Source organism: Carassius carassius, chromosome 23 (genome assembly GCF_963082965.1).
Source record: "Carassius carassius chromosome 23, fCarCar2.1, whole genome shotgun sequence".
Classification (NCBI taxonomy): Eukaryota; Metazoa; Chordata; class Actinopteri; order Cypriniformes; family Cyprinidae; genus Carassius; species Carassius carassius.
In genome coordinates, this window is record NC_081777.1 from 6934462 (window position 1) to 6961428 (window position 26967).

General features: G+C 37.7%; 1 protein-coding gene across 3 annotated transcripts in view; it reads left to right on the top strand.

Moving 5' to 3' along the window:
- The window catches only part of LOC132101274 (contactin-5), a 205368-nt gene that overhangs the window by 100182 nt on the left and 78219 nt on the right, over positions 1-26967 (top strand). For all 3 annotated transcript variants that reach the window (XM_059506093.1, XM_059506094.1, XM_059506095.1), the window contains 2 exons: positions 10811-10913; positions 15521-15702. In XM_059506093.1, the coding sequence (XP_059362076.1) occupies positions 10811-10913; positions 15521-15702 (285 nt within the window). The remainder of the gene's footprint in view (positions 1-10810; positions 10914-15520; positions 15703-26967) is intronic.

A 26967-nucleotide genomic window follows, 5' to 3' on the forward strand; every position in this document is an offset into this window, starting at 1 on the left:
CATCACGCGTTCAGCAGCTAAATGGCTTGGCGGGCTGCGCCTAAAAGCCTGAAAATGATTTTGACACCCCTGGCCGAGCTCGACTTGCCTCGCTTTCAGACATTCTTCCAGTGATCTCGAACCGCACCAATCTACAGCCCACTATTTGCGTTTCCTGCTTAGACAGGATGATAATTAACTGCACGAGAGGCTCCGCGCCTATGTCCTTCCCTTGGCTATGACACTCTTAATCAAAGCTGCCCAACTGCATATGCGCTCGGCTGCACCTACAGGGCAAGTCATGCATCTTCTCCACCCGGGAAACAGCAAAGGCAGCGGAGGCCCTCTGTACTTATGTGATGAATCGCACCTTAATAGATGCGACTCAGATAGAACAATAACTCTCACAGAGATGGAGTGCTTGCAAAACACTCTGTGGTGCTGGGATTTCTCATGCTTCCCGCTTGGCCTTGGACCTTGAAGGGGCAGCATTTTTAAATGGAGGGTCAAGCATTTCTGAGGCCTTCATCATTATGATTAATTTATAGGAGAGAAGGTATAGGTGACCTTGGATTCGAAGACCAAAAGTGCAGTGGCTTCAATTATTGAGCAACGAATGTTGGGTCAGTGTTTCAAATAACATTTCAAATGTCACTAAGGGTCATAAAAAATGCAAACTGATAGCATTGATTCATTTTCTAATAATACCACTGTGTACATGCTTTTCTAATCATAAAATGAGAAACCTGAGATGCTAGAAAAAAAAAGGTCTCAGCGTGCTGTACAAAAACCCTTGTCTTCATTTTGAATGAGAGTACCATGTCTACCGCATGCCCACAGAATGTCCCCAAATTTTAACTAAAGTAGTATTGATGATTACTTTGTTTTGTTGTGTGCTTATAAAGTTTATATTACAATAACATCTGGCAGAACTAGCCTTTCTGGACTGTAGCATACAGTAATGGTTACCCCAAAAATGCAGGATTGTTGGGAGAAACTACAGACACCGTATCAAAATCAGTGAATGACTCAAGACCTCTGTTTCTAGTACCTAGTACCTAAAGCGAGCTGTCAGTGCCCAAATGAAGCTAATGTTTATTGGACTAACATCTAGTTGTTTAGTTGGGGTTCGTACACATTATGTGGATTTTGTATAAATACAGTTGTCACTAGCTGAATTTTGCAAGAGTTAATTTAATCGTAGAATGCAGTTGTCACTCTTGTAAATAAGCTCACATAACATGCGGAATGTACTGGTGTAGCACTGTGCCACTCATATTTAAATAAAGCCAGTGTCATTCTTTTCAGTGCAAGCACACTTCTTTTTTATGCAAATCATGCTTAACCATAACTGTGCTATGATACCCGATGGAAATTATTTTAAGTCTATTTAAAAGAAATTCATTAAATGTTTTCACACATTCTTAACACTTTACAGAATTTGATCATGCTAATATTTTACTATTTTAAAACGATAATTATTTTATTCTGACAGCCTTAGTTTTAAAAATGAAATCTCCAAAATAATTATTTTTAAGTCTTCATCACTAACCACACTGTCCTTTTTTAACTGTCATCTTCTGCATTTTTCAATGTAAAATGAATGAATGAATGTTAAAAAGTACATTTTAATTATAATAGTTGCATAAATTGTTTTTTTGCAATGGCAATTTAGAATATAACATGTAGTTATGAAACCATACTTTCTTTTCACAATATAAATAGGATTTTCTACATTCAACTACTTATGTTTTAGTAAAGGGTTTCCTAGCAAATGTATCGTCATCATGTTTGTTGAGGTTCTCGGTATCAAAAATAAAGTTTGAAAACCCCTACATTAGGTCACTGACCAGGACAAATATATATTGTAGAAGCTCCTGTCGCACTAATCAAGAAATCAGAATGACCTTTCATGATGGCCATTTCTCTCAAACTGCCATTTCAGTTCACATCATGATGTCACGATAAACATCTATTGGGCCTTCAGGAATACTTTTTAAAAAGGTCTTGTGAGTTATGCCTCAGTGATGTGTTCAGACACTGAGTGGACATGTGCTAAGGATGTATATAAATGCTCCAATAGGTGCAATGTGGACTACTGAATGAATCGTCATGACACATCTCATAATTGTGATTTTAATGGGAAGTGAAATGGTGTTGTGATGATGCACTGCATCGCATGATCACACATTAAATATTCTGACAATTAAATTGTAGGCTTTCTTTTGTTACGGATGACAAGGACCTTGACAGTCATTTGTTTTCAACAGACCATCCATTTTTTTTTTGTCTTCAAGTAGTTCACCCAAAAATTTACATTTGGTCATCATTAACTCACCCTTGTGTTTTTTCCAAGCCCAAGTGACTTTCTTTCTTTTGGGTAAAATAAAAGTTTAGCACTATATTCATACTGCTTTTATCCAAACAGTAAAATTTTATGGCACTGTCAAGCTTAAAAAAAATGACTAAAAGCATCATAAAGCCAAAAATAGCCATGATTAGTGTAAAATATTCCAAGTCTATAGAAACTATTGCATGACCTTAGATGGCATAAGATATGGTGAAAAAATGTGTATAAAGCACTTTGATAACTTTTTGATAACCCACCATTCTTTTTGACTGTATGGAAAAGAGCTGTGTGAATATAGGAAGAAAAAAAGAATAAAGGTTTGAAATGACATAAAAGTGAATAAATGCCCTTTAGAAGTTTCTGCATCACCATGTAGATTTTCTCATGGAGTTATGTTTGCTTTCAATTTGCACTTTTGCTTTGGTTTAGTCATTAGAAAATAGATGTGAAGCCCAGCATTGGGATAATGGATTTTTTCATTAACAGTTGGATGTAAAAGCTTTAAATGTCTGATGGATGCCCAGACTTTCATCAGGTGATTGTTCTCCATAGGACAACAAAAGAAAAGGAAAATTGCATAGCACAAAATGACCCCATTCCATGTTAATAAATGAATTAAATTGTGATTCGAAAATAGACATGGCAACACAAAAAAGGGGTTCATGTGTTTGTTTTGGCACAGCTTGCCCAGAATTCAGTCTTATCAATTTCAGCCCTTCTAGACACTAAATAGGATACACAGAAAATGCAAATGCAGCGTAAAACAATATAATATTGCAAATGTATTATACACATGGGATGGCTTTGGAATCATAAATGTGTAACAAGTAAGGAGATTGAGATTGAAAAGTTGTTTGGGAAAAAATGGACTGCTATCATAAAATAGGCATTAAATATGCTGTAGATTACAGCTGTATAGGCAAATAGTCAGAGTTTAGCTGGTTTGTTTCAGTAGTTGGTCCCTGCTGGCATGGTTCAGTAGATGTCATGCATGTAGCAGTCTGTGGGCAAAAATCATCTTTGATCACCATTCAAAAGCAGGTTTGTAAAATCGCTTTTGTGAGTCTGCATTCGTGGACATATTTTAGTGTTTCTTTCTGCAGGTTACATCAGAAAGTGATAACACCAAGTGACTGATATGAGTGAATCCTTCAAATCATTCATTTGAACAATTCATTCAAAAAGACTGATTGATTTAGGTTCGTAATCACAAAGTATCTAACTAACGCTGATTAATTCAGGACCAAAACCAGTGACTGTCTATGAGTGAGTCATTGAATCACTCTTTCAATCCTTTTTTTTCTTTCTTTTTTTATACTGACTCAATTGGAGAAGTCATCAAATCATTTATTAAACTGATTCATACAACAGCACTAATTTATTCAGGGAGGAAACATGAATATATTAGTGGATCAGTTGATCATTCATACAATCAACTCACTGAAAATATGCTGATTCATTCAGGTATGGAATTGTCTAAGTAAGTAAGTCACTAATCTAATTAATTACATGGAGTGGTGATTAATTAATTTAATTAATCGCACATCAAATTTGGAGAAATTACTCTGAAAAGATAATTTAAAGTAATTGTTGTGCAAAGCATCAAACAGAGATTACAAAAAGTAGGTTCAGCAAGAAATATTTTGTTTGATAAAATGTATTACTTATACTCATTTGGAGTAAATAAAAGTGTGGCCCATCAGTCGCTAAAGTGTGTTGCAGTTTTTGTACCATAGCTTTGCTTGGCAATATATTTGTTATCCTTTGTAAAAGCCATATCACACAGTCAAGTCTCCTTCTCAATAACTTCTCAGAAAAGGACTTCATTTCTAGTGCTATTGATCTTTTCAAATGAGTAACAGAGGTTTGGGAGATCTCTGGAACTATGGCACATACTGAATTTGTCCCTTTGGGCCACTGTTTGGATTTCCTTGCTTATTTATTCACTTTACTGAATAAAAGTAATATCACACAAGTGTGTATATTGCTTAAATATAGTAGATTGCCAGTGGAAAGATTTTGGAGGGCCGTTTAAAGTGTCAAACGGCATACAATTTTCCACTTTATATAATCTTTTGCTTTCTCCGGTGGTGGTCGAGACATGTTCTAGATTAAGGCACAATTGCAATATTTATTATATTTTTCAAAGTGTGAAAAGGAAAGAAATACTTTCTCATGTAAAATGCATACACCAGTTTCCCATTTAATAAGACTGTTTATTATAATTAGGCCCCTGAATGGGAGTGTTTCCCTTCGTAATTGCAGACTTACTCAATGCCAGCTGACATATCACTCAGCAAATGGATATAGATGGGCCCTCACAACATCCGCAAGAATAAACAAAGGATCTGTGTCCTCCGGCTACGACTGCAGAAGTGAAATGCAGCCATTCAAGATTCCTCTGCATTCCACAGAATTCTGCACATCAATTAGACTCCAGCGTGGTGCTGTTATCTCGCCCCGTTTCCCAGTGGCCTCTATAGTGTTCTTGCAAAATTATTTAGTTTAACAGCTTGTCATGCGAGCTACTGTGGAGAATTCCCTCTCTTTGTCACTGGCATCTACTGGGTTTGCCGTACCGTGGCACCTGTTTGCTGTGATCCCTCGAGCTTTGTTGTGCTAAATTGTAAATCCAGGAGATTGCTTACTCTTGTACAGTAGATGGAATTAATCAATGCATTAAAGGGTTAGTTCACCCAAAAATGAAAAATTACAATCCAGTCGGAGTTATACTAAAAATTGTCCTGGCTATTCCAAGCTCTATCATTGCAGTCAGCGGGTGTTGCAGTTGAACAGTCCACAAGTCTTCAAATAAATCACGTACATTCATAATAAACATACCTCACATGGCTCCGGGGGGTGAATAAAGGCCTCTTGTAGTGAATCCATGTGTTTTCTTAAGTAAAATATCCATATTTCAAACGTGATAAACACTTTTCTCTCGCTTTCGTTATCTGTCATACGCGTAAGCCATTCTTGCGGATGGTGCAGCACGTATGCGCAGTGCACACACTTCTGAGATATGCTAGTGTCGTGAGTTTGTTTATAGGAGCAATATTCATACTTTAGCAAAGTAGGTCTCCTCTTGGTTTATATCGAAATCCTCCAACGTTTTTCTTTGCAAATACTCGGTTTGTACTTCTAATTCATGTCCAGCATTTCGTTTTGATCGCTCCCCACACTCATCAATCATTCAACGGCAACATCCTACGCCATCCACCAGAACGGCTTCCACGTATGACAGCTAATGGAAGTGAGAAAAAAAAAGTGTTTATTACTTTTGAAATATGGATATCTTACTTACAAAAATGCATTGATTGACTACAGGAGGCATTTATTCATCCCACAGAACCATGAGTCATGTTTTTGTCAGGGATCTGCAAGAAATTGGAACCAAATGCATAATGAGCAGACAAGGGTATTTTATTAACAAAACATACACTGGAACAGCTGGGGGAATTTGCAGTGAAACAGTTCAAACAGATGGGCAGGGCAGACAACAATACGGGCAGGAGGGATGACCACGGTGACGGTCCAAGATGACCACGGGCCCAAGCACAGAGTAGGCAGCTCCACAGGAAGGGCCAGGTAGACACAGGAAACCCGTAGCTTCAAGTGAAACTCAAATGTCACCAGTCTAGTCGCCAGGTAGAGACTCATGAGACCAGAGACTTGACACGTGAGAGAGGTGAGCTGCTTCCAAGAAGTGGGGTTCAGTGGTCAGGAAATCTGAGTGTGGGCAAGACAGGACAATACACAAAAACAAGCAAGACTCAAAACGACACGGGACAATTGAAAACAAAATTAGAACAAAGTAAAAGAAAACCAAAGCTATCCAAAGATATAATCCAAGATTAAGAACAAAGAAACAAAATCCAAAACTGGAATCACTTAAACAAGAATAGCTGAAAATCTAAATCAAATGAGAAACAAAACTAGATTAGAATACACAAAAAAATATATTTTTTCCCATTTCTTTTAAACTAGACAAAACTAAAGACCAAAAAGGTTATAAATAACTAAATAAGAGATCAAAAATAATGATCAGGCTCAAAGGGATAAATTCTGGGCCAAGAGACAAGAAAACACCAAAAACGAACAAGCAGAGACACAAGGAAAGAGAACCCAATATATAGAGTAGTACACATGAGGATCAGGTGAAAACAATCAAGCTAACAATCAAGGGCTAAACAAGGGGGCGTGACCAGGGGTAACAAGGAGGTGGGACAAGAGGAGCACGTGGCAGACACGAACAAAGACAGAACCATGTGTTAAGACACAAAACAAACAAAGAAACATGAAACAGAGACAATATGGACAGGACTGTCAGGGCAGGATCCTGACAGTTTTAGTATGAATGCATGTGCTTTATTTGACGACTTGTAGACTGTCAGCACCCACTGACTGCAATGATAGAGCTTGGAATAGCAAGGACAATTTTTCATATAATTCTGACTGGATTCATCTGAAAGAAGAAAGTCATATACACCTAGGATTCTTACCCCCAATTTCCACCAGATGCGTAACGGCTACGTTACGGCTCCGGCACGGCGGCGGATTCAATAGGTTTCCATTAAAGTCAATGAGTGTATTTCCACTGAATGCGTTACAGTTGCGTTCCGACTCCGGCGATCCGCAGCCCTCCGGAGCAGATACGCAGAGCTTCTATTTTTGCCGGATGCCGGAGCGCTCCGCAGCACTACAGGGCAGAGTACGCAGAACAGGAAGTCGAGTGACAAAACAGAACAGCCAGAAACAAAATAAAAGATCTGTTTAATTTTCAAAATAAAATACACGCACTCATATTTCCCTACACTACACCTTGAAAACGTCATAATGGGCGGAGACAGGCTTGTTGAAGTTTTAACCCCGTTGACACGATGGATGAAGAAATGAAAAGAGAAAAGAAAAGAGTTCTATCCTATACTCCTTTGGATGGAAAACTGTTCCTGCTTCGGTAGTTCTGTTTATAGAAACTACATATCGCGCGATCACACCAGAATTCGTGAGATTACATGGGGCATCGTGACGTCAGCTGTCAGTCATGACCGCAGCCGTTCCGCAACAAATACGGACCTGGTGGGTATTGACGGACGACGGAACACGGAGCTGTCACGCAGCGGAGCCGTTCCGCAGCCGCTACGCATCTGGTTGAAATTGGGGGTTAGAGGGTGAGAAAAATACAAATTACTTAAATTTTTTTGGGTGAACTAACCGTTTAAGAATCATATCCATCTTTAACCTGTATAGCTTGATGAATGAGATTGGACAAATAGGCTAACCTTTATTTATTTATTTATTTTATTATTATTATTTAGAACAGTTTATTGATCCTTTAAACAAAACATGAAAGAAAATGTATTTATTATTAATTTCTTTATTTTTTTTTTCTCGTATAATATGATACAGGAGCTCATCGGGGAGGAAAAAACTCAAGTGCAAACATATGCAGTTTAGTGCATTTGCTGATATTTTATATGGACAAATTTAAAGACGAAATTCTGATAGCTTGTAATGTAAATCAATGAGATATTTGTAACTGTATAGCAGACTACATACATAAATAAATATCAGTTGCTGATCTATGTTTCCCAATAATATGTTCTAGTAAGATGATATTTAAATGCTTAGTTTATGATCAAAGCTCTGTAGTTTTGTTTTGTGGAACAAAATATTATACTGTACATGGCATATTATATTATATTATATTATATTATATTATATTATATTATATTATATTATATTATATTATATTATATTATATTATATATTATATTATATTATATTATATTATATTATATTATATTATATGCAAAGATGTCTATTTATGTGTGGCTAAAGTGTCCACAAATGTTTTGGGGCTGCTATATGTACAGTTGCCACTTTTATAAAATGTCTTGGGTTGTTGCACTATTGATTGTGAGGTCAATGTTCTAGAGCAGCTGCTCTGGATATTTCAGGGGATAGAGTCCTCATGAGCGATGTAATCCATCATATAAGAGCACCTCAGGCCTCTACTAAACCTACATGCACCTACACGGACCAAAAGAAAAAATAAAACACACGCCCAGTGCACAGGAAGCACAAGCTTCCTGTCAAAAGCTTTAATTAATGAGTACAGTCCTCAAAAAAGAAACCGGGAAGATGCCAAGGTGGAATTTCATGTGAGTGGGGCAAAAGGTGTGAGTAATGTGCTGATCCAACACCTACAAACAGAAATATTTATAGGTGTGCTGCCCCTTTGAGTAGGGAGTAGCAGAGCTAACGTATCAGTATAAAATCACTTGAAGGCCTTTAAACATGCCTATTCACTTCAGCAAGTGGATCACAGTCAGACTGCACTAAAAGCCGGGTGTAAATGCACTCAAGACGCACTGATCAGATCACTACAACCACATTTGAAGGTGCTAAGGGACAGATAAAGTGTGTTCAGATCTCTTCCGGATATAAATGGGGGAGACTTCATAAGAGCTTTACTAAACCACCTAAGTATGTGTCTGGTAGTGTTGTCAAAATTGTAGGTTTTTTGTTACATTTTGATACTGAAATATTTGAAAGAGTTGCAGTCATTACATTTTTTTTTTTAAACTCCAAAAATGTATATACTGTATATACATATACAATTCACTGCAGTTTCCAGGTTGAATGAACACTTGTGGTAGTAAAAAAAATATTTTTATTTTTCATTATTTTATTTATTTGTATGTCCCTTCACGGAAATTCATTACAGGGCAAATTATTGAACAATAAAGGCGTAATTGTATGTGGTACTTTGCACAAGACTGTTATGACCTCAAAACACCATAAAGCATGATAAACTAATGCATTTTTAAACTTGTATCAGAAATCCAGCTTCATATGTTTTCATATTTATTGTATGTATATGTCACCTTTATTTATAATGTTTTTTAACAATACAGATTGTATCAAAGCAGCTTTACAGTATTAAATAGGAAAATAGTGTGCAATAATGCAAAACAGTAAACACTCAGTTTTCAGTTAAAGTCAGTTCATCATTGATTCAGTGATGTCATCGTCCAGCTCAGTTCACTTCAAATAGTATCTGTGCAATCATGTTGATGATATCGCTGGTAATTAAGCAAGCCAGAGGCAACAGCGGCAAGAAACCAAAACTTCATCGGTGACACAAATACAAAACACAATTGGAGAAACAGAAAACGTAGTAAACATGCTCTGTAGCTCTCCTGGTATAGGAACATTTGCAATGCGAATCGCTCAGGTACAGGTTTAAAGAAATTAGGTTATCTAAAATTTGCTTTTGGATTATGGTGTAAGTAAGGTTAGGTGGTTCACTATTTTAGAATGCTATTAATAAGACTGATTATCATAACATTAACGTTTTAGTGCCTCTAACTGGACACTTTTAATGATGCGATACATGCAACAACCAATGTTCAACCAACGTTGATAGATTCATGTCCATCTGTTTTGGATAAAACTGAATATGCTTTTAGTGTCACGGCTTACGCTCCTGGAAGGAACACGGAGCCGAGGGATAAACGAAACAAGGATTTATTAAATCAAACATAGGCAAGGCAAGTAGCAAATAACAGGTGGCAAGTGGCAAGTAACAGGTAACAAGTGGACAAGTGGACAAGTGGACAAGTGGACAAGTGGACAAATAACAAGTAGACGAGTAGACCCGACCAAACAGAACTGAAAGGACAAGGCTTTTATACAAGGGATAATAGGGAAAACACAGGTAGATGGAATGACTAAATTAACAGGGACATGGAACACATGCGGAAATGATTAGACACACCTGGGAACTAATCAAACCACATAGAGACAGAAACTGGGTCACAGAGGCAAAAACACACAAAATGAGTCCAGGTGTGTGACATTTAGCACCACTCACTATAAGTGTTGTAAAATGCAAAAGATGCACTATAGAATCATTTTGTAAAAATGACATCATATTCACATTTTTTTCCCACCGAGCCTTCAAGGATACTGCTCTTTTCACCGTTTTCTTCATACTATAAAATTTGGGAGTAGGCACTTATTCAGATGCAGTAAAAGTCTGACACTAGTTAGCAAGATGGCTAATACTGCTTACATCAGCTGTTAAGTAAGTGAATTTTAAGGTAATGACATGCTAACGTTTAAATGCAAACACAAATAGCATGTGACAGGTGCTTGTGTTATTTGAAACTTTACACTGCCACATATAATTGTAGGAAATGCAGCCTGTAACCTCATAAACCAGCTAAATGAATGATGTTTTCTGTGAAACGTATTGCTATTACTATTCTTTGTAAACAAAATATGTACAAGCTAAACTGAATTGTAATTAATATTGTAAATTGTATTTTTTTGTTATGCATATAGCATAAGGATGTGTATTAGCACACACTTTAAGTCCATTTAGAGTCATCCCATAATATATGCTGAAAACTGCATTTACACTTACCTTTGTGCATGTCTTGGTTGTTTTCTTTTTTTTTTCTTTTTTTTTAGGAGTGATGGGGGAGTACGAGCCCAAAATTGAAGCACATTTTCCCCAGACAGTGCTGGCAGCCAAAGGTGTCACAGTGAGGCTGGAGTGCTTTGCCCTTGGGAAGTAAGTATGTTGGCACATTCAACCCACCCAGACGGCTTCCCGACATTGCGCCACCTGAAGGTGCCTTTCTATCACACAAAGGCAGAACATGCACCGTCGCTCCCTTGAAACACCTCTTTTGCTGTTGGAATCATTAATAATCATAATTACGACCAATTTAACCAGTCAAACCACTTTCTTTTAAGAATAGAGAGCAGAATGCATCCTCCAGAGATGAGATGGTACCAGGAGGATAGCTATTTTTACCCCTGACTCCACTCTGCTGTTAAATGAGCTCTCCACAAGTATTGAACTCTGCGCCATAACTGATATAGTGGCAATTTTGCTGTGATTGGTGTAGAAACAGCGCAGAGATTCGGCCCCTGGGAGCTGTATATTCTCATAATAGTTGTACGGGGCGGCAGAGGGTGAGGGCCAGGGGTTGCCAGGGAGGAGAGCGATTTGAGAGTCTGTACATGCCATTGTTTGGAGGATGCTTTTAATATCTGTTCTGTTCACATATGGTCAAGGATAGCACGGTGAGAAATGAAAGTGGCTGGTACAGACCCACAGCCGGAAGGCAGAAAAGCACTCCGACATCAGTCAGCAGAGCACACTGATTCTAAATGATTGACCGGGGAGGCTTTTTCCATACATGCTTAAGATGTGCTTCGCCATGCCAGGCTGCTCGCTTACACATAAAGAGATCATGTAAAAAACGCTCTCTGTTTTTCTTTGATCAGAAAATGTTGCCATAACTTTAGGTTTGTTTTTAGTTAACACCATATATATGATGCTATATGAAGGCTGTTTCTCTAGAATTAAATAGCAAAATAAAACAGATTGCTTATATATTATATAGGCGAATGGGTAAACACTTTAGTGTAGGGACCAATTCTGTCTATTATTATAACTAGTCTATTATAACTAGTTGTTTTTTAGCATGCATATTAGCTGTTTATTACTATTTATAAAGCCCATATTATGCATGGCATTATTGTACATCCCTAATCCTACCCAGTACCTAAATTTAACGACTACGTTACTAAGTATTAATAAGCAGCAAATTAGGAGTTTATTATTAGACGGGCAAACATCATCAAGGTTCATATATAGCAAGAATAAAGTGTGACCAGCGAATGCAGATGTTGATGTTTAGAGGATGGAGTGGTTAATTGAAATTTTTGATATCATTTTATGTTAATATAACAAAATATTAACCACAGAGGTATTACTTTTCAAGCAAACTATTCCACCGAAAACTATATATATATATATATATTTTTTTTTTTTTACATTGTGTTTGTGTTATTTTCTGCTTTATTTGTCGTTGTCTGTTTACATTCTGTAGAACTTTCTTTGGGATTCTCAGTTTGTAGCTTAACAGAACTGATAAGGCATTTTGCATAAAGGAAGTGCGATTCTGCATTTTAAACACATAATCCAGTGCCATCGTGCTGTAATTCTATTTGCGTTTGTTATTTGTAATGAATAATTCAAATGCAAAGCCTATCAAGCTCAAACACCTTCTAAGCCAAACTGTTCTAAGGGCCCAGTAATTGTTTACAGTGCCTTCAAGGACCCCTTTGTGAGGAAATGTCGTTTACAATTAATTATCCACATTAGAATAATAAGTCATTACTTAAACCTAGACATTACTATATGTATTCCTGTTGGCTTCTCTCTTAGTCCAATTAAACTTTACAGACTCTTAGCTCACTGCTCAGTGAATGGAGAAATCACTGAGATCTCACCAGTGGCCTTTCCCTTCGTTGGCAGCTCATTTAGTGCCGATAGAGAATCCTCCAGTGAACTTTAGGCCTCGCCCCCCTTACCTAGAAATAAATGATTTATCAGTGCACATTATTAGAAAATGCCACTCCTCATAATGAACTAAACTGAACTAAGAAGTACTTTTATTCTTATGCTGTCACTCAGTATGTATGACAACCTAACACTCAACAACCTAAGGGCTGGCATTGTGTGCAGGGAGAATGCTAGAGCGTTTATTGTCAGTAGTGCAAGCACTCTGCCCGAAATGTCTGCAGGGATGCTTTTTAGAGCCAGCATTGTACCGTAAACTTTCAAAGGCAAACTGCCAGCTTATAATGGTGAATGGGTCTGGTGCCGAAAATGTTACCGGGGCTACAAGAGAGGCTGCTTTCATGCATGCTGGCATTTTTCTGAAGGTATAACCTTTCTGGATAGTTCTCATACCACTTAAGAAATAATGGTTAGATATTTTGTTATGAATTTTTTTATTCAAATGATTTTCTTTTGAACATTTTAAGGGTTATACAAACAATATGCATGCTCATTTTTACTCATAAGAATATAGTGGAGTATTATTGTGCATTTTACAATTAATTGAATTGATTTCAAATTGTAATAACCTTAAAATTAATTTAACCTTGATTAAATTAACCTTGAAAAAGAATGATTACTGATACTTTTACTCAAACTTTTACAGGCTTCAACTTTTTATGATCAGAGCTCTGTGGATAATCAAGTATATATATATATATATATATATATATATATATATATATATATATATATATATATCTTACAAAGACATCACTGGGAAATATACAGTGACAACTAAAATGACAAAATAAAATGTTATATGCATTTTATAAAGTTATAAATTATTAAAACCAATCAGAATTTCATTTTAATTTTTGGCCATATATGCCATGCCCCTGAACTCAATGTTTTGTGTTTTTCCTCCCCATGTGTGTCATGTACCATTTTAATTTGCCATTCCTAGCACCTGTGTTTTCCCAATCATCCTGTGTTTATAAGCCGTAGTTCATTCAGTTCATGTTGGTCAGAGATTATATGTCCCATGTATTCCTTTGAAAGTCGGATTGTTTTGTGTATCTCTAGTTTCCTCGCTCCTCGCTCCTTGCTACACATAGTGTTGCATATTTTTCTCATTTTCTTCTGTATCATACCATATGAGACATAACAGCATGATGTATCGAATATGACATTTGAAATATTTATTTAGATGAACTTTTTTTTTTAAGATCAAAATTAAAAACCGGAACTTTTTGTTTGATTAGTAATCATAAGAGATATACAAATAATATCGACATCTAGCAATGCACTTGAATTGAATTGAAATGAATTGACATCTAAAATTACACTTCAAAATTAAATCTTTGAAGACTAAATGTTTATTCTACAATTTAAATGACCCCATGAGTTTTATCATAGACCCACCGTGATTAAAACTGACAGGACAGAAATTTCATTATGTGTGGATAAATGTCCTTGTACAATTTTAGTGGATGTAGAGGGACAAAAGGACTAAAAAGCCCTGCAAATGATTGATGCTGGTGTCTGGGTTTTCCTCGGCATCACATTTCCATTGTTGGAAAGCTGTGAAATGGAGCTGTCACCAAGTAGCAGTGCTGATCGTGTCTGATAGAGCGGGTTATCTACATGCGGGTGCCGCACCTAGGAGGTCATATCACATGCCCGCCACAGCCACAAATAGGGATGGATGGCAGTGTACAAATACTGCTTATCTACACCGCTATCTAGACGTTTATTGTGTTACCCAGTACACAGCCACTTACAGAGAGCTGCCATATCAGATTGACTGTTCGTAATTTCAAAAAGACCACTGTATCAGCTTTTACAAATCACCAGATACACGGTTTGGGCAGAGATAAAGGAATTGGTTTAGAAAGGTTTTTTTTTTTTTTTTTGAAGATGAAGAATATACTATTTACACTGCTTCGCCAGCTGGATTAGATCACAACAACTGTTTTTTTTTATCTTGTTAGTGGATGATTTATGCTTAAGTAAAAGCCACAAGTCACAGTGATTTCAACATGTTTTACAGTAAAATTATGTGTAAAAGTCAAATTCCTGATAAGGAAATACTCTACAAAGTAAAAGATAGATCTCATCTATCAATAAAAAACTTTGCTGTTACTTTTAAAACCTTGCCAGTTTATTGACATTCATCGGTATTCAGCAGTGACACCCACTCCAATGAAGCACTGCAAATGAATCCAATCAAATAAAAGTATATTTGAATATATATATATATATATATATATATATATATATATATATATATATATATATATATATATATATAAAATATACACATGATATATATATAAAATATACACATGATATATATATATATATATATATATATATATATATATATATATATATATATATATTTTACTTATAACAATCAATGAACAACAGATTTATTTGATTTATGTCTTTAACGTCATTAGATTTATTCACTTATAAAACATATTAAATACACAAATCTTGAAGAAAAAGCAAATAATTATTTGACGCTGTTTGACTCTTTTTAGTGGAGAAAATAAATGCTACCAATATTTCCAAAAAAAAAAAGGGTCTCTATTGCAAAAATAATGACAGCTTTTGAAAAATGATTTCTAAATGCTTCCCTCATCTGCAATTGGAAACACACTATTGATTGAGCCAAAGTCATGCTAGTTAATATTCTCAAACAAACTGGGATATGATAAACTATTAGATTATAATAAAATGACATATCACCTCTTTAAAAATGTATTTCTTATATATATATATATATATATATATATATATATTTTGGATTTTCTCAGTCCTGTCCCCACTATCACTTGGAGGAAGATGAGTGGGAACATCCCCAAAAAAGCCCGTCTGCGCAAATCACAGGCTGTACTTGAGATCCCCAACATCCAGCTAGAGGATTCTGGGAGTTATGAGTGTAAAGCTGAGAACACCAGAGGAGGCACCGCATTCAGAGGACACCTCCAGGTCTACAGTGAGTACAGCTTTGCTTCTAAAAAACTGTGCAACCAGATCATTAAAAAGGAAAATTCTTTAAGGTTTATGTTTGAATTATATATAATAAGAGATACAGAATGAGCAGTATGAATCACTTCATTGTACTTATTTGTAAGTTGCCGCTAAAGCATCTGCTAAATGAATAAATGCAATGAGTGAGTGGGGGATTGATCATGGTGAAAGCCAAGGCAAGTTTATCCTACAGACTTGAAAGATGACTCAAATCATCTGGCTTATTAGGAGGGAGATGTGCTATTTCTTTGAGATTTTGAAGATGCAATACATAGATATTTAAGCAGGTATAAGCAACTCCAGCTCTGAAAGCCAACTGTCCTGCAGAGTTTAGCTGTTTTCCCAATTAAACATACCTATAAAATCTAAGATACTGATCCCTGGACCAGACTATCACAGAAACTTTTGGATGGGCTCTGTAGTGGAGGTCTGGTCTTCGATCTTGCTTCTAAAGACAGACTGTTCTACAATGTTTATTTCCAATTTGCTTAAACACACCACAGTGATGTATGACTTTAAAGCATTATTGAAGACTTGGATTATCTGGTTCAGGTTGGTTTTATTAGGGCTGGAGTTAAACGCTACAGTACAGTGAGTCTCCATTAAAAGGGCTGAAGACCTCTGCTCTATTATAACATCCATCCACATCACAAAACCCTTTAGCAATGCTTTCGCAGCCACCCAGAACACCCTAGTTTTGGGTGGATGAGCACTACTCACATTTTCTTCAGAAAATGTAAAAATGTAAGAGCTATTTGGCTTTGAAGTAATGTGTCGCAATAGTGTGGTAACAGGATCCGTTGGGTCCATTTCTGATTAGGTTCCTTCATAAATTATTCCACTGAGCATACACTCACTCTCTTTGGCATAATTCTGACTGGCCTTTATGACAGAAGGTATAAATTTAAGCAAAGTTGGCCAACTTACATTTTTGTCATTTTTGCGAGGACAAAATAGATCTGTCCTCAGAAGACTTTTGTCCTATTAAATTTTAGAGGCTATTTTATCATTATTCTTGCTTGTGTAGCTGAAAATGCTAACTTTTTTGACCCACATATTTCCCCTGGCCCACCGTAGCTTTGATAGAGGCCTAATATGGGCATATGGGACCTCCATTCATCTTTTGCAGACTCCTCTCTCCTTATTCGTTCAATAGAGTTTGTGACTTAGATGAAGTGTGTTATGTCATAAAAGTAAGTGTATCAGTAGGCCACAAGATGAATGCAGTGTCCCAGTGATTTTATGAAAACCTGGTTTTAAGAGGTTTATGACTCTCACTGGGATCTATGAGTCATCACACAGTCTGTCTAAACAAAGCTTGGCAAAACAACAACTATTTGTCTTATCCGTCACAACTATGTCCTAGTATACTTAAATTGTGCTCTAATTATTAGTTTAGTACATGTGTGTAATGTTCTGCCACTCTTCATGAATTATTTTAGTAGCATTTCAGAGTGTAACTGTTAAAGGGATAGTTCACCCCCCCAAAAAAATTAATTTCATCACCCTCAGGTCATCAAAGATGTAGCAGGTGACTTTTTTCTTCAGTGCAAGTCAGCATGGACTTGTGATGTAACGATGGGTTTGATGGAACCACAAGCAGTTCAGTCTTGGCAAGGTTGATTTGAAGGAGATGGTTTTTCATCCAGCAGGAAATGAATGTTAGACAAGCTGAGATGTGAGCAGCTATCATCGTATCATCAGGAGGGAATGAGAGGTAGAGTTGAGTGTCATCAGCTTAGTAGTGATATGAACAGAGATGTATAGTAACGAAGTAGAACTACTTCACTACTGTACTTAAGTACTAAAAGGCGGTATCTGTACTTTACTAGAGTATTATTTTTTTCTCCTACTTCCACTTTTACTTCAGTACATATTTTCGATGAGTTTAATACTTTTACTCCGATATTTTTTTTTTATGTGCTGCATCGTTACTCGTTACAATTATAAAAATGTTACGGATCCTTCCATTACAAACAGAACTGTAGATGGCAGGTTTGATGAAGCTGGCACATCGTTGAGCGAATCAAGGGATTAAGAAGATTGCGCGTGCTGACTGAACTGCTGTGAAGAGAGAGATGAACACCGAGCCGAGCCAGATAATAACTCGTTCACGAGTCAAGAACCGGTTGCATCGGTTTTCGAATCACCAGTAGTTCTTTCTGACAGTTCGATTCAATAAACCAGTTGAAGAAAACAGTTCACCGGTTCTTTTGCGCTCGACGTAATGGCGTCATTGGCGATGACTGCAAGCCTTCGGTTTACCTGGGCTCATAACATTAGCACAGAATCAGTTCAGAATCAATCACCAAAAGAATCAGTTCAGTTCAGACGCTCTGTGTGTCGGTTTGCTTTCACGCTGAATCACACATGCGCAGTATCATCAGCTCCTCGGTTCTCGAATCGGACACGTCTGACAGAAACGGTTATTGACCACTGACAGTGTTGTGCCAGTTCATACTTAAAAAGAACTAGCTCAAAGTTCAGTTCACACAGATGATAATGAACTAGTTCATGTTCATAGTTCATTTTTTTTTAAAAATGAACTAAGTTCACATATCTAAAAACGAACTAGTTCACGTTCATTTGTTAAATTCTTTTTACGATAGGCCACTATCTTACTCAATAGAACCTCTTTACCATCCATTACCAGCTGCAAATCACTGCCAGTCCAAAACTAATCAAAATTATTGTACCAATAAACAAGAGACAATTATTATAGCCAGGAGAAAAATAATGTTGAGATACAGAATATATTTACCCCTTAAATAATGTGTAATCATGATATGTAGAAATTGGAAAATACAAGGTGCAGTCAAGGTATACTGTATGTTCAGTGAAACTTTTATTTAGCCAGCATGAACCAAATTACCCAGGACTTAAAAAAAAGTATATTCAGGTTCATAGGGAAAAGATCAGTCTACTGACAAAAATCCAGCATATTCTGAACGGCAGTAACTATGTAAACCAGACCAAAGTCATGTACTGTAATGTCAAATCAGCTTGGGCTTACCCTGCTCAATGTGCAATACTCAACCAACACATTTTCACACCTTCAAAAGGAAGTAAACAGTGAGTAAACGATGAAAATGCCATTTACATTCATTTATAATAAAACAATCTTCCTGATTATATTTATCTAAAGAAAATGAACGGCTAGCAGCTGAACAACTTAACTTAAGATGACCTTACCCTGCTCAATGTGAACGGTTAAGCATTTTCCTCCCATAGAAAACCATTATAAGAACGCTTAATGTGGCTTAATGCAGATTAGAATGTCCCCTTAATATGTCGAAATAACGAGATATCGATACTAGGCTACTGTGTCCACCGTGGTCTCCTTTTTGATCAGCAGAAACGATTTTTGCTTGTTTGGGATCTGACTGTCCAGCGTATTTGAAAAATTTAAGCAAACTTTCCTGTCTTTTTGACAATTTTCCCCTGCGTGAAACGATCGAGGCTAACAGCAATCTCAACTAGTACAACAAGCGTTCAAGTCATGTGTCACAAACATTGAACACTACACAAACAGTACTTTTTTTTTCATTTAGGCAATTAATTTTAGTTACACAGGAGGTGCCGGATCAAATGTCAGAAGTGACGGAACATGTTCCGGCTCAAATTAAGCCCTGGTAAAACCTGACTTTTCAAATGAGCGTGAACATGAACTGCGCGTGATGTTCATTCTTGCCAGAGTGAGCGCCGCTCTCGTTCACGTTCATTGTATGAAAAGTGATTCGTTCAGTTCAGCGTTCGGCGAAAATATGAACGCGTTCAGTGAACGTCGTTCATTGAATGCGTTCATGCACAACACTGACCACTGATCTATAATATAAGTTATATATATAGATCAGTGTTCTTGACTCGTGAACGAGTCAGTCTGTTGTTCGTTATCTGGCTCGGCTCGGTGTTCATCTTCAGTTCTCTCTTCACATCAGTTCAGTCAGTTTACTGTTTGAGTAAATGAATTACTCCGGGATATTGGTTTGTTTTAACTCAGAGGGAGTGTCAGCCACATTAAACAAGTTAACAGCTTAAGTCATTTGTGGATTAATGCGTATTGGAGACGCGAACCGTTTAAAACGATTCAGTTCGATTAGGTGAACTGGTTCAAAAAGATCCGGTTACATCGAATGATTCGTTCGTGAACCGGATATCACAAACTGCTTTGTTTTGAACTGTCTTACAACAGACACGGAAGAGAAGACAATGCTGAATAAAGTCGTAGTTTTTGCTATTTTTGGACCAAAATGTATTTTCGATGCTTCAAAAAATTCTAACTGACCCTCTGATGTCACATGGATTACTTTGATGATGTTTTTCTTACCTTTCTGGACATGGACAGTAGACCGTACACACAGCTGAAATGGAGGGACTGAGAGCTCTCGGACTAAATCTAAAATATCTTAAACTGTGTTCCAAAAATAAACGAGGTCTTACGGGTTTGAAACAACATGAGGGTAAGTTATTAATGACATAATTTTGCAAATTGGGCAAACTAACCCTTTAATCTGTTTTTTGTTTACAAAAAGTTACAGTCAAAGGAATTGTGATTGTCCTTTAGGTTAATAATTTGAAATAGTAAAAACAATATGTTCAAACTTTTGACTACTTTCTTTAATAACTACATAACACAATACTTGTACTTTTACTTTCAGTACTTGAGTAGTAAATTTTCAAAAAGGCTACTTGCAATACTTAAGTACAAAAAATGTTGAATACTTTAGTACTTCTACTTAAGTGTGGTGCTTAAAGAGCACTTCAACTTCTACTCAAGTCATTTTTTTGATAGAGCACTTGTACTTTTACTCAAGTCTGGGTCTCTAGTACTTTATACATCTCTGGATATGAAAAGTCATGATTCTGAATGACAGAACCTAGTGATGCCATGTACTGTAGACAGAGAAGTGAAGTGGTCCAAGAACTGAGCCCTGAGGCACCCCAGTAGTTAGATGTTGTGACTTGGACACCTCAACTCTCCAAGATACCTTGAAGGATGTATCTGAAAGATAAGACTGAAACCACTGGAGTGCAGTTCCTGAGATGCCCTTTGCCAATAGGGTTGAAAGGAGAATCTGGTGGTTAACAGTGTCAAAAGCTGCAGACAGATCAAGCACGATAAGTGTTGAGAACTTGGAATACGCTTTTGCCAGTCTTAGGGCTTCAACAACTAAGCACGCCAGTCTTGGTTGAATTTAAACTTCTGAAACCAGTCTGGTTGCTGTCCAGAAGGTTGTTCTGTGTGAGAAAGGCAGTGACTTGGTTGGACACATCAAATGTTTTTTAAGGAAGAAGGGAAATCAGTCTGTAGTTCTCTAAAAGAGATGGGTTATAAGGGTGGGCTTCTTAAGTAGTGGGGTTATACGAGCCTGTCTAAATGCTAAGGGAAAAACACCAGTGTGAAGGGATATGTTAATGATGTGTGTAAGTGCAGGTACAACTGCAGGAGAAATGTCTTGAAGGAGATGAGATGGAATAGGACCAACCTCAGAGAGTGAAGAAAAGGATGTGAATGAGTGTATGTTTGCTGATAATATGTGCTTGACAGATTGTGGTGTGGAAAATTGTGTACCTTTTGTGTACATAGAAAAAGTCTTAGATCTTTGAGTTCAGCTCATGAAAAATGGGTGTAAAAACAAAAGCGTTTGCGTTTATAATTTTGTTCAGTGTATATACATCAAGTCCCTTAATTAACAGACATTCTTGGACGTTTATAATGGAAGTCTCTTTCCAGTTCACCTAGAACATTTATGGAAACTAAATTTTGAGTAAGGACCCTTCAGAAATCTAAGTATTGACATCACAACCATGAGTAAAATGAATATATGAAAATCCAAATCAACACCTTTTAAAATATTGAAAAATGTTGTATTTCATAATGAATGACTTTATGAACTACTTTGGTATGTGTGAGTCAGCAAAAAAACTTGTGAAAAAAAAAAAGTTACAAAAGTTCAATATGTTTTAAAGTGGTTTTAAGAGGTGCTTGCTATTGAAGTTTAGCACAACTCTGTAATTTATTATTTTGATCTCCACTTTAAGAAAGGATCACAGCTACTACCTTCACCTGCAAACTGTATTTCAAACACATGTATGCTCTTACAATTTGTATACACCCAATTCAGTCAGTAAGTAGGGGTGTAACGGTACACAAAAATCACGGTTCGGTACGTACCTCGGTTTTAAAGTCACGGTTCGGTTCATTTTCGGTACAGTAAGGGAAAGAAATGCAAACATTAAACTGCAGGTTGTTTATTACTATAAACTTTTTTTAACAATTTGTTTACACTATTTTAAAATACTTTTTTAAAAATATAAATAAAAGAATAGGAAATAAAATACTGCTGCAAAGTTCTCCACTAAATAAAATAGTCTCAGTCTCAAACCAATATCATATAATAAAGTATAATGAAAAATAAAAAAAAACTATGATTACAGTGCAGCATTACCAATCCCAGCTTATAGGCCTGCTCATATTTTAAAAATATATATAACTTTTCCAAAGTGACCTGCTCAGATTTCGTTATTGCGTTGGACCGATCAGAATTAAGAGCAAAGGTCTGTTTAAATGCCGACAGGAGCTGCGTTTGAATTATAATCGTTTTTTTTCCTAGTTGTAGTGATGTTCACACTCGCGTGATGCCTTTTGAAAACCTTAGGCCGGTGACACACTGGCATATTGCACCTGTCAAACATAGTCTACTTTGCCGTCAATACTGTTGACGGTGTCCTTTATCAGTAGGCTTTATATTTATGCTCAACATGAAGTATAGATATTGTTGTTGTGAAGACAAGATCCTGGTCTGTCGGCGGTCTCCCTCTACGTCACCTACAGTAGCAGCTGCGCGCCAGGGACGATTCTGGTGTGTAATAAAGACACAGAAAACGCGAAGCAGCCGTCACACTCACACCACGCAGCCAGTGTGTCACCGGCCTTAGAATCAGCTGCAGGGCGGGATTTGCGCTGAACGCGGAGACTTCCGCCACTTAATATGTTTGTTTGGAAACACGAAAATGTATATGTTCCGCATACAAAATATTGCATTCGGTACACACGTGCACCGTACCGAAAGCCCTGTACCGAAACGGTCCGGTACGAATACACGTACCGTTACATCCCTATCAGTAAGCACTTTTTTTCTCAACCGATGTGATTGAAGGCTTGCCTTCAGTGAGCTTCTCTCTCAGAGCAGGTTAGCCGTCTGCCGCAGTTTGTGTGAAATATATGTTATGTGTAGCAGCTGCAGATCGGCTTGCATGTTCTGGTTGAGCAACGAGTTGGGGGCTGCCGACAGGCATGGGTGTGCATCCTCCTCAAGGCTGCGGCCTGCCGTTATTGTCCTGGCTGTGGGACTGGAGTGAGGAATAGTGGTGTGGATAGTGGGATGAAGTAAGTTTTATTATAATGTAGAGCTGTAACTCAAGGAGCCCATGCCATTGCCAGAGGTTACCCACACCTTTCCTCTCTCCACAAGAAGATTTTTTTACACTTTATTTTAAGGTCCAGTTTTCATTATTAACTAAGTAACTCGAGTCACATTGAGGTACGATATCTATAGCAGTAAGATCTATTCCATGCGATATAATTAAATGTAGTGTATGATTAAAACGATGAGTGGGCCCGGTGACATTTTGCTTGACTCCAAAAGAGTTTATTAGCTCAGTAAACGCAAGTCCTAATGCATCATTTGTATCATCAACGTGAATATTAAAATCTCCCATGATTAGCGCCTTATCAACTGTAACCAGAAGGTCTGAGAGGAAATCTGCAAATTCTTTTAGGAATTCTGTATACGTCCCTGGTGGTCTATAAACAGTAGCCAGAGCAAGAGATACATTAGATTTCTTTTGTCTGACAGTGTAACATTAAGCAGAAGTATTTCGAATGAGTTAAACCTGTATCCTGTTTTCTGGGTAACATTGAGAATATCACTATATATTGTTGCAACACCTCCACCACGACCAGTCTGACGGGGCTCATGCTTATAACAGTAGTTTGGTGGAGTAGACTCATTTAGACCAAAATAATCATTTGGTTTTAGCCAGGTTTCAGTCAAGCAGAGTACATCAAAACAATTATCTGTGATCATTTCATTTATAATAACTGCTTTGGGTGTGAGTGATCAAATACAACCCGAATTCCGGAAAAGTTGGGACGTTTTTTAAATTTTAATAAAATGAAAACTAAAAGACTTTCAAATCACATGAGCAAATATTTTATTCACAATAGAACATAGATAACATAGAAAATGTTTAAACTGAGAAAGTTTACAATTTTATGCACAAAATGAGCTCATTTCAATTTTGATTTCTGCTACAGGTCTCAAAATAGTTGGGACGGGGCATGTTTACCATGGTGTAGCATCTCCTTTTCTTTTCAAAACAGTTTGAAGACGTCTGGGCATTGAGGCTATGAGTTGCTGGAGTTTTGCTGTTGGAATTTGGTCCCATTCTTGCCTTATATAGATTTCCAGCTGCTGAAGAGTTCGTGGTTGTCTTTGACGTATTTTTCGTTTAATGATGCGCAAAATGTTCTCTATAGGTGAAAGATCTGGACTGCAGGCAGGCCAGGTTAGCAACCGGACTCTTCTACGACGAAGCCATGCTGTTGTTATAGCTGCAGTATGTGGTTTTGCATTGTCCTGCTGAAATAAACAAGGCCTTCCCTGAAATAGACGTTGTTTGGAGGGAAGCATATGTTGCTCTAAAACCTTTATATACCTTTCAGCATTCACAGAGCCTTCCAAAACATGCAAGCTGCCCATACCGTATGCACTTATGCACCCCCATACCATCAGAGATGCTGGCTTTTGAACTGAACGCTGAAAACATGCTGGAAGGTCTGCCTCCTCTTTAGCCCGGAGGACACGGCGTCCGTGATTTCCAACAAGAATGTCAAATTTGGACTCGTCTGACCATAAAACACTATTCCACTTTGAAATAGTCCATTTTAAATGAGCCTTGGCCCACAGGACACGACGGCGCTTCTGGACCATGTTCACATATGGCTTCCTTTTTGCATGATAGAGCTTTAGTTGGCATCTGCTGATGATACGGCGGATTGTGTTTACCGACAGTGGTTTCTGAAAGTATTCCTGGGCCCATTTAGTAATGTCATTGACACAATCATGCTGATGAGTGATGCAGTGTCGTCTGAGAGCCCGAAGACCACAGGCATCCAATAAAGGTCTCCGGCCTTGTCCCTTACGCACAGAGATTTCTCCAGTTTCTCTGAATCTTTTGATGATGTTATGCACTGTAGATGATGAGATTTGCAAAGCCTTTGCAATTTGACGTTGAGGAACATTGTTTTTAAAGTTTTCCACAATTTTTTTACGCAGTCTTTCACAGATTGGAGAGCCTCTGCCCATCTTTACTTCTGAGAGACTCTGCTTCTCTAAGACAAAGCTTTTATAGCTAATCATGTTACAGACCTGATATCAATTAACTTAATTAATCACTAGATGTTCTCCCAGCTGAATCTTTTCAAAACTGCTTGCTTTTTTAGCCATTTGTTGCCCCCGTGCCAACTTTTTTGAGACCTGTAGCAGGCATTAAATTTTAAATGAGCTAATTAAGTGGATAAAAGTGTAAAATTTCTCAGTTTAAACATTTGCTACGTTATCTATGTTCTATTGTGAATAAAATATTGGCTCATGTGATTTGAAATTCCTTTAGTTTTCATTTTATTAAAATGTAAAAAACGTCCCAACTTTTCCGGAATTCGGGTTGTATTTATGAGCCCAAACTTTAAAAATTGTTTTTGTTCATTTACTTTACATGTTTCTGGTTTAATCACGAAAAGATTTTTTCTAGATTAAATTTATATTTTGACCTCACTATTCGGGGAACAGACACGGTCTTAATAGATTTTACAGCGCAAATACTTTTGCCATTTAAGCGGGTGAAACAAAAGTCACCATAATATTTATTTGAGAATTGTCTTACTAGTCACATGGAGAGAAGTGTCCTGGAGATGTTGTCAGAGAGCAGCTCCACTCCGCCTCTGCTGAGGTGCAAGCCATCAGCGCGAAACAGCCTAGGACGCTCCCAGAAAAGATTCCAGTTATTAACAAATAGCAGTTTCTGTTCTTTACACCATGACATCAACCATTCATTTAAAGCAAAAAGTCTACTGAACCTTTCGTGTCCTCGCCGATACGTGGGCAGTGGTCCTGACACAATGATCGTCGCAACGGGCGTCGTGCTGCGAACCGTCTCGATCAGGCTCCTGAAGTCCCTCTTCAGCGTCTCCCTCTGCCGCAGCGTGGTGTCGCTAACCCCGGCGTGAAGCACGACCGCTCTGGGGCTCTCGTTGGCCATCAGGATCGCGGGTATCTGCGCAGAAACATCGAGAACAAGAGCACCAGGGAAACAATGAGTGTGCACATTACCTTCGGCTAACATAGCACGGACGTGTCGGACGATGAAGTCTCTGATGATCACAGCGCCGCGTTCCATCTCATGGAGAGGAGCGATGCGGTTCCGGGTGGAGATCTCGAAGATCAGAGGAGGAGAAGTCGTCGCCCGGGGTCTGGCTCGCGTCCTCCGCTGTGGATGCACCCAGGGTCCGTGGTGTCCCGGCGCCGGAGTGAAGGACATCTGGGAAGATCGCGTCCTGGGTGCACCGGGCCTGTGCAGAGAAACACACGGAGTAGACGTGGTGGGACTGTTAGCAGCGCGCTGTATACTTACCCCGGACTTGTGAGCGTCAGCCCGGGATGATTCCAGCGCGGCTCTCCGCTCTCAGCTGGGCCTGCCTCACCTCCAGGTCACCGAATGCAGCTCGAACGTGTCCTCGCCTGCAATCAAAGGTAGACATTCATCCGCCATTAAAGCAAGTAACAGTGAGTACAGCAATGGTAATGTGTGTGAATAGAGTATTAGCAATGTAAGCGCAGTTAACAGCAACCACGCCGCTGATGCTAACGGGCTATAAGCTAATAGCGGACCCAGGAGATCAAAATAAAACTAGTGATAACGAGGCTATCTGATTGTTTTTGTTGTAGAATACAATAGAGGATATATTCACACGTTATATAAACGGAAACGATGATCTATAAAATAGATTTTTAAGATAAAAATAGTCGATAAAAAGAATATAGTGACGGAGCTCAAACGCAGTACAGACGCCAACAACAAACAGGATGTGACGTGTCATCTGAAAAAAATCAATCACTGGATCTTTTTAAATTAATGTTTATTGATAGTAAGAATTGTGGTTGTTAAG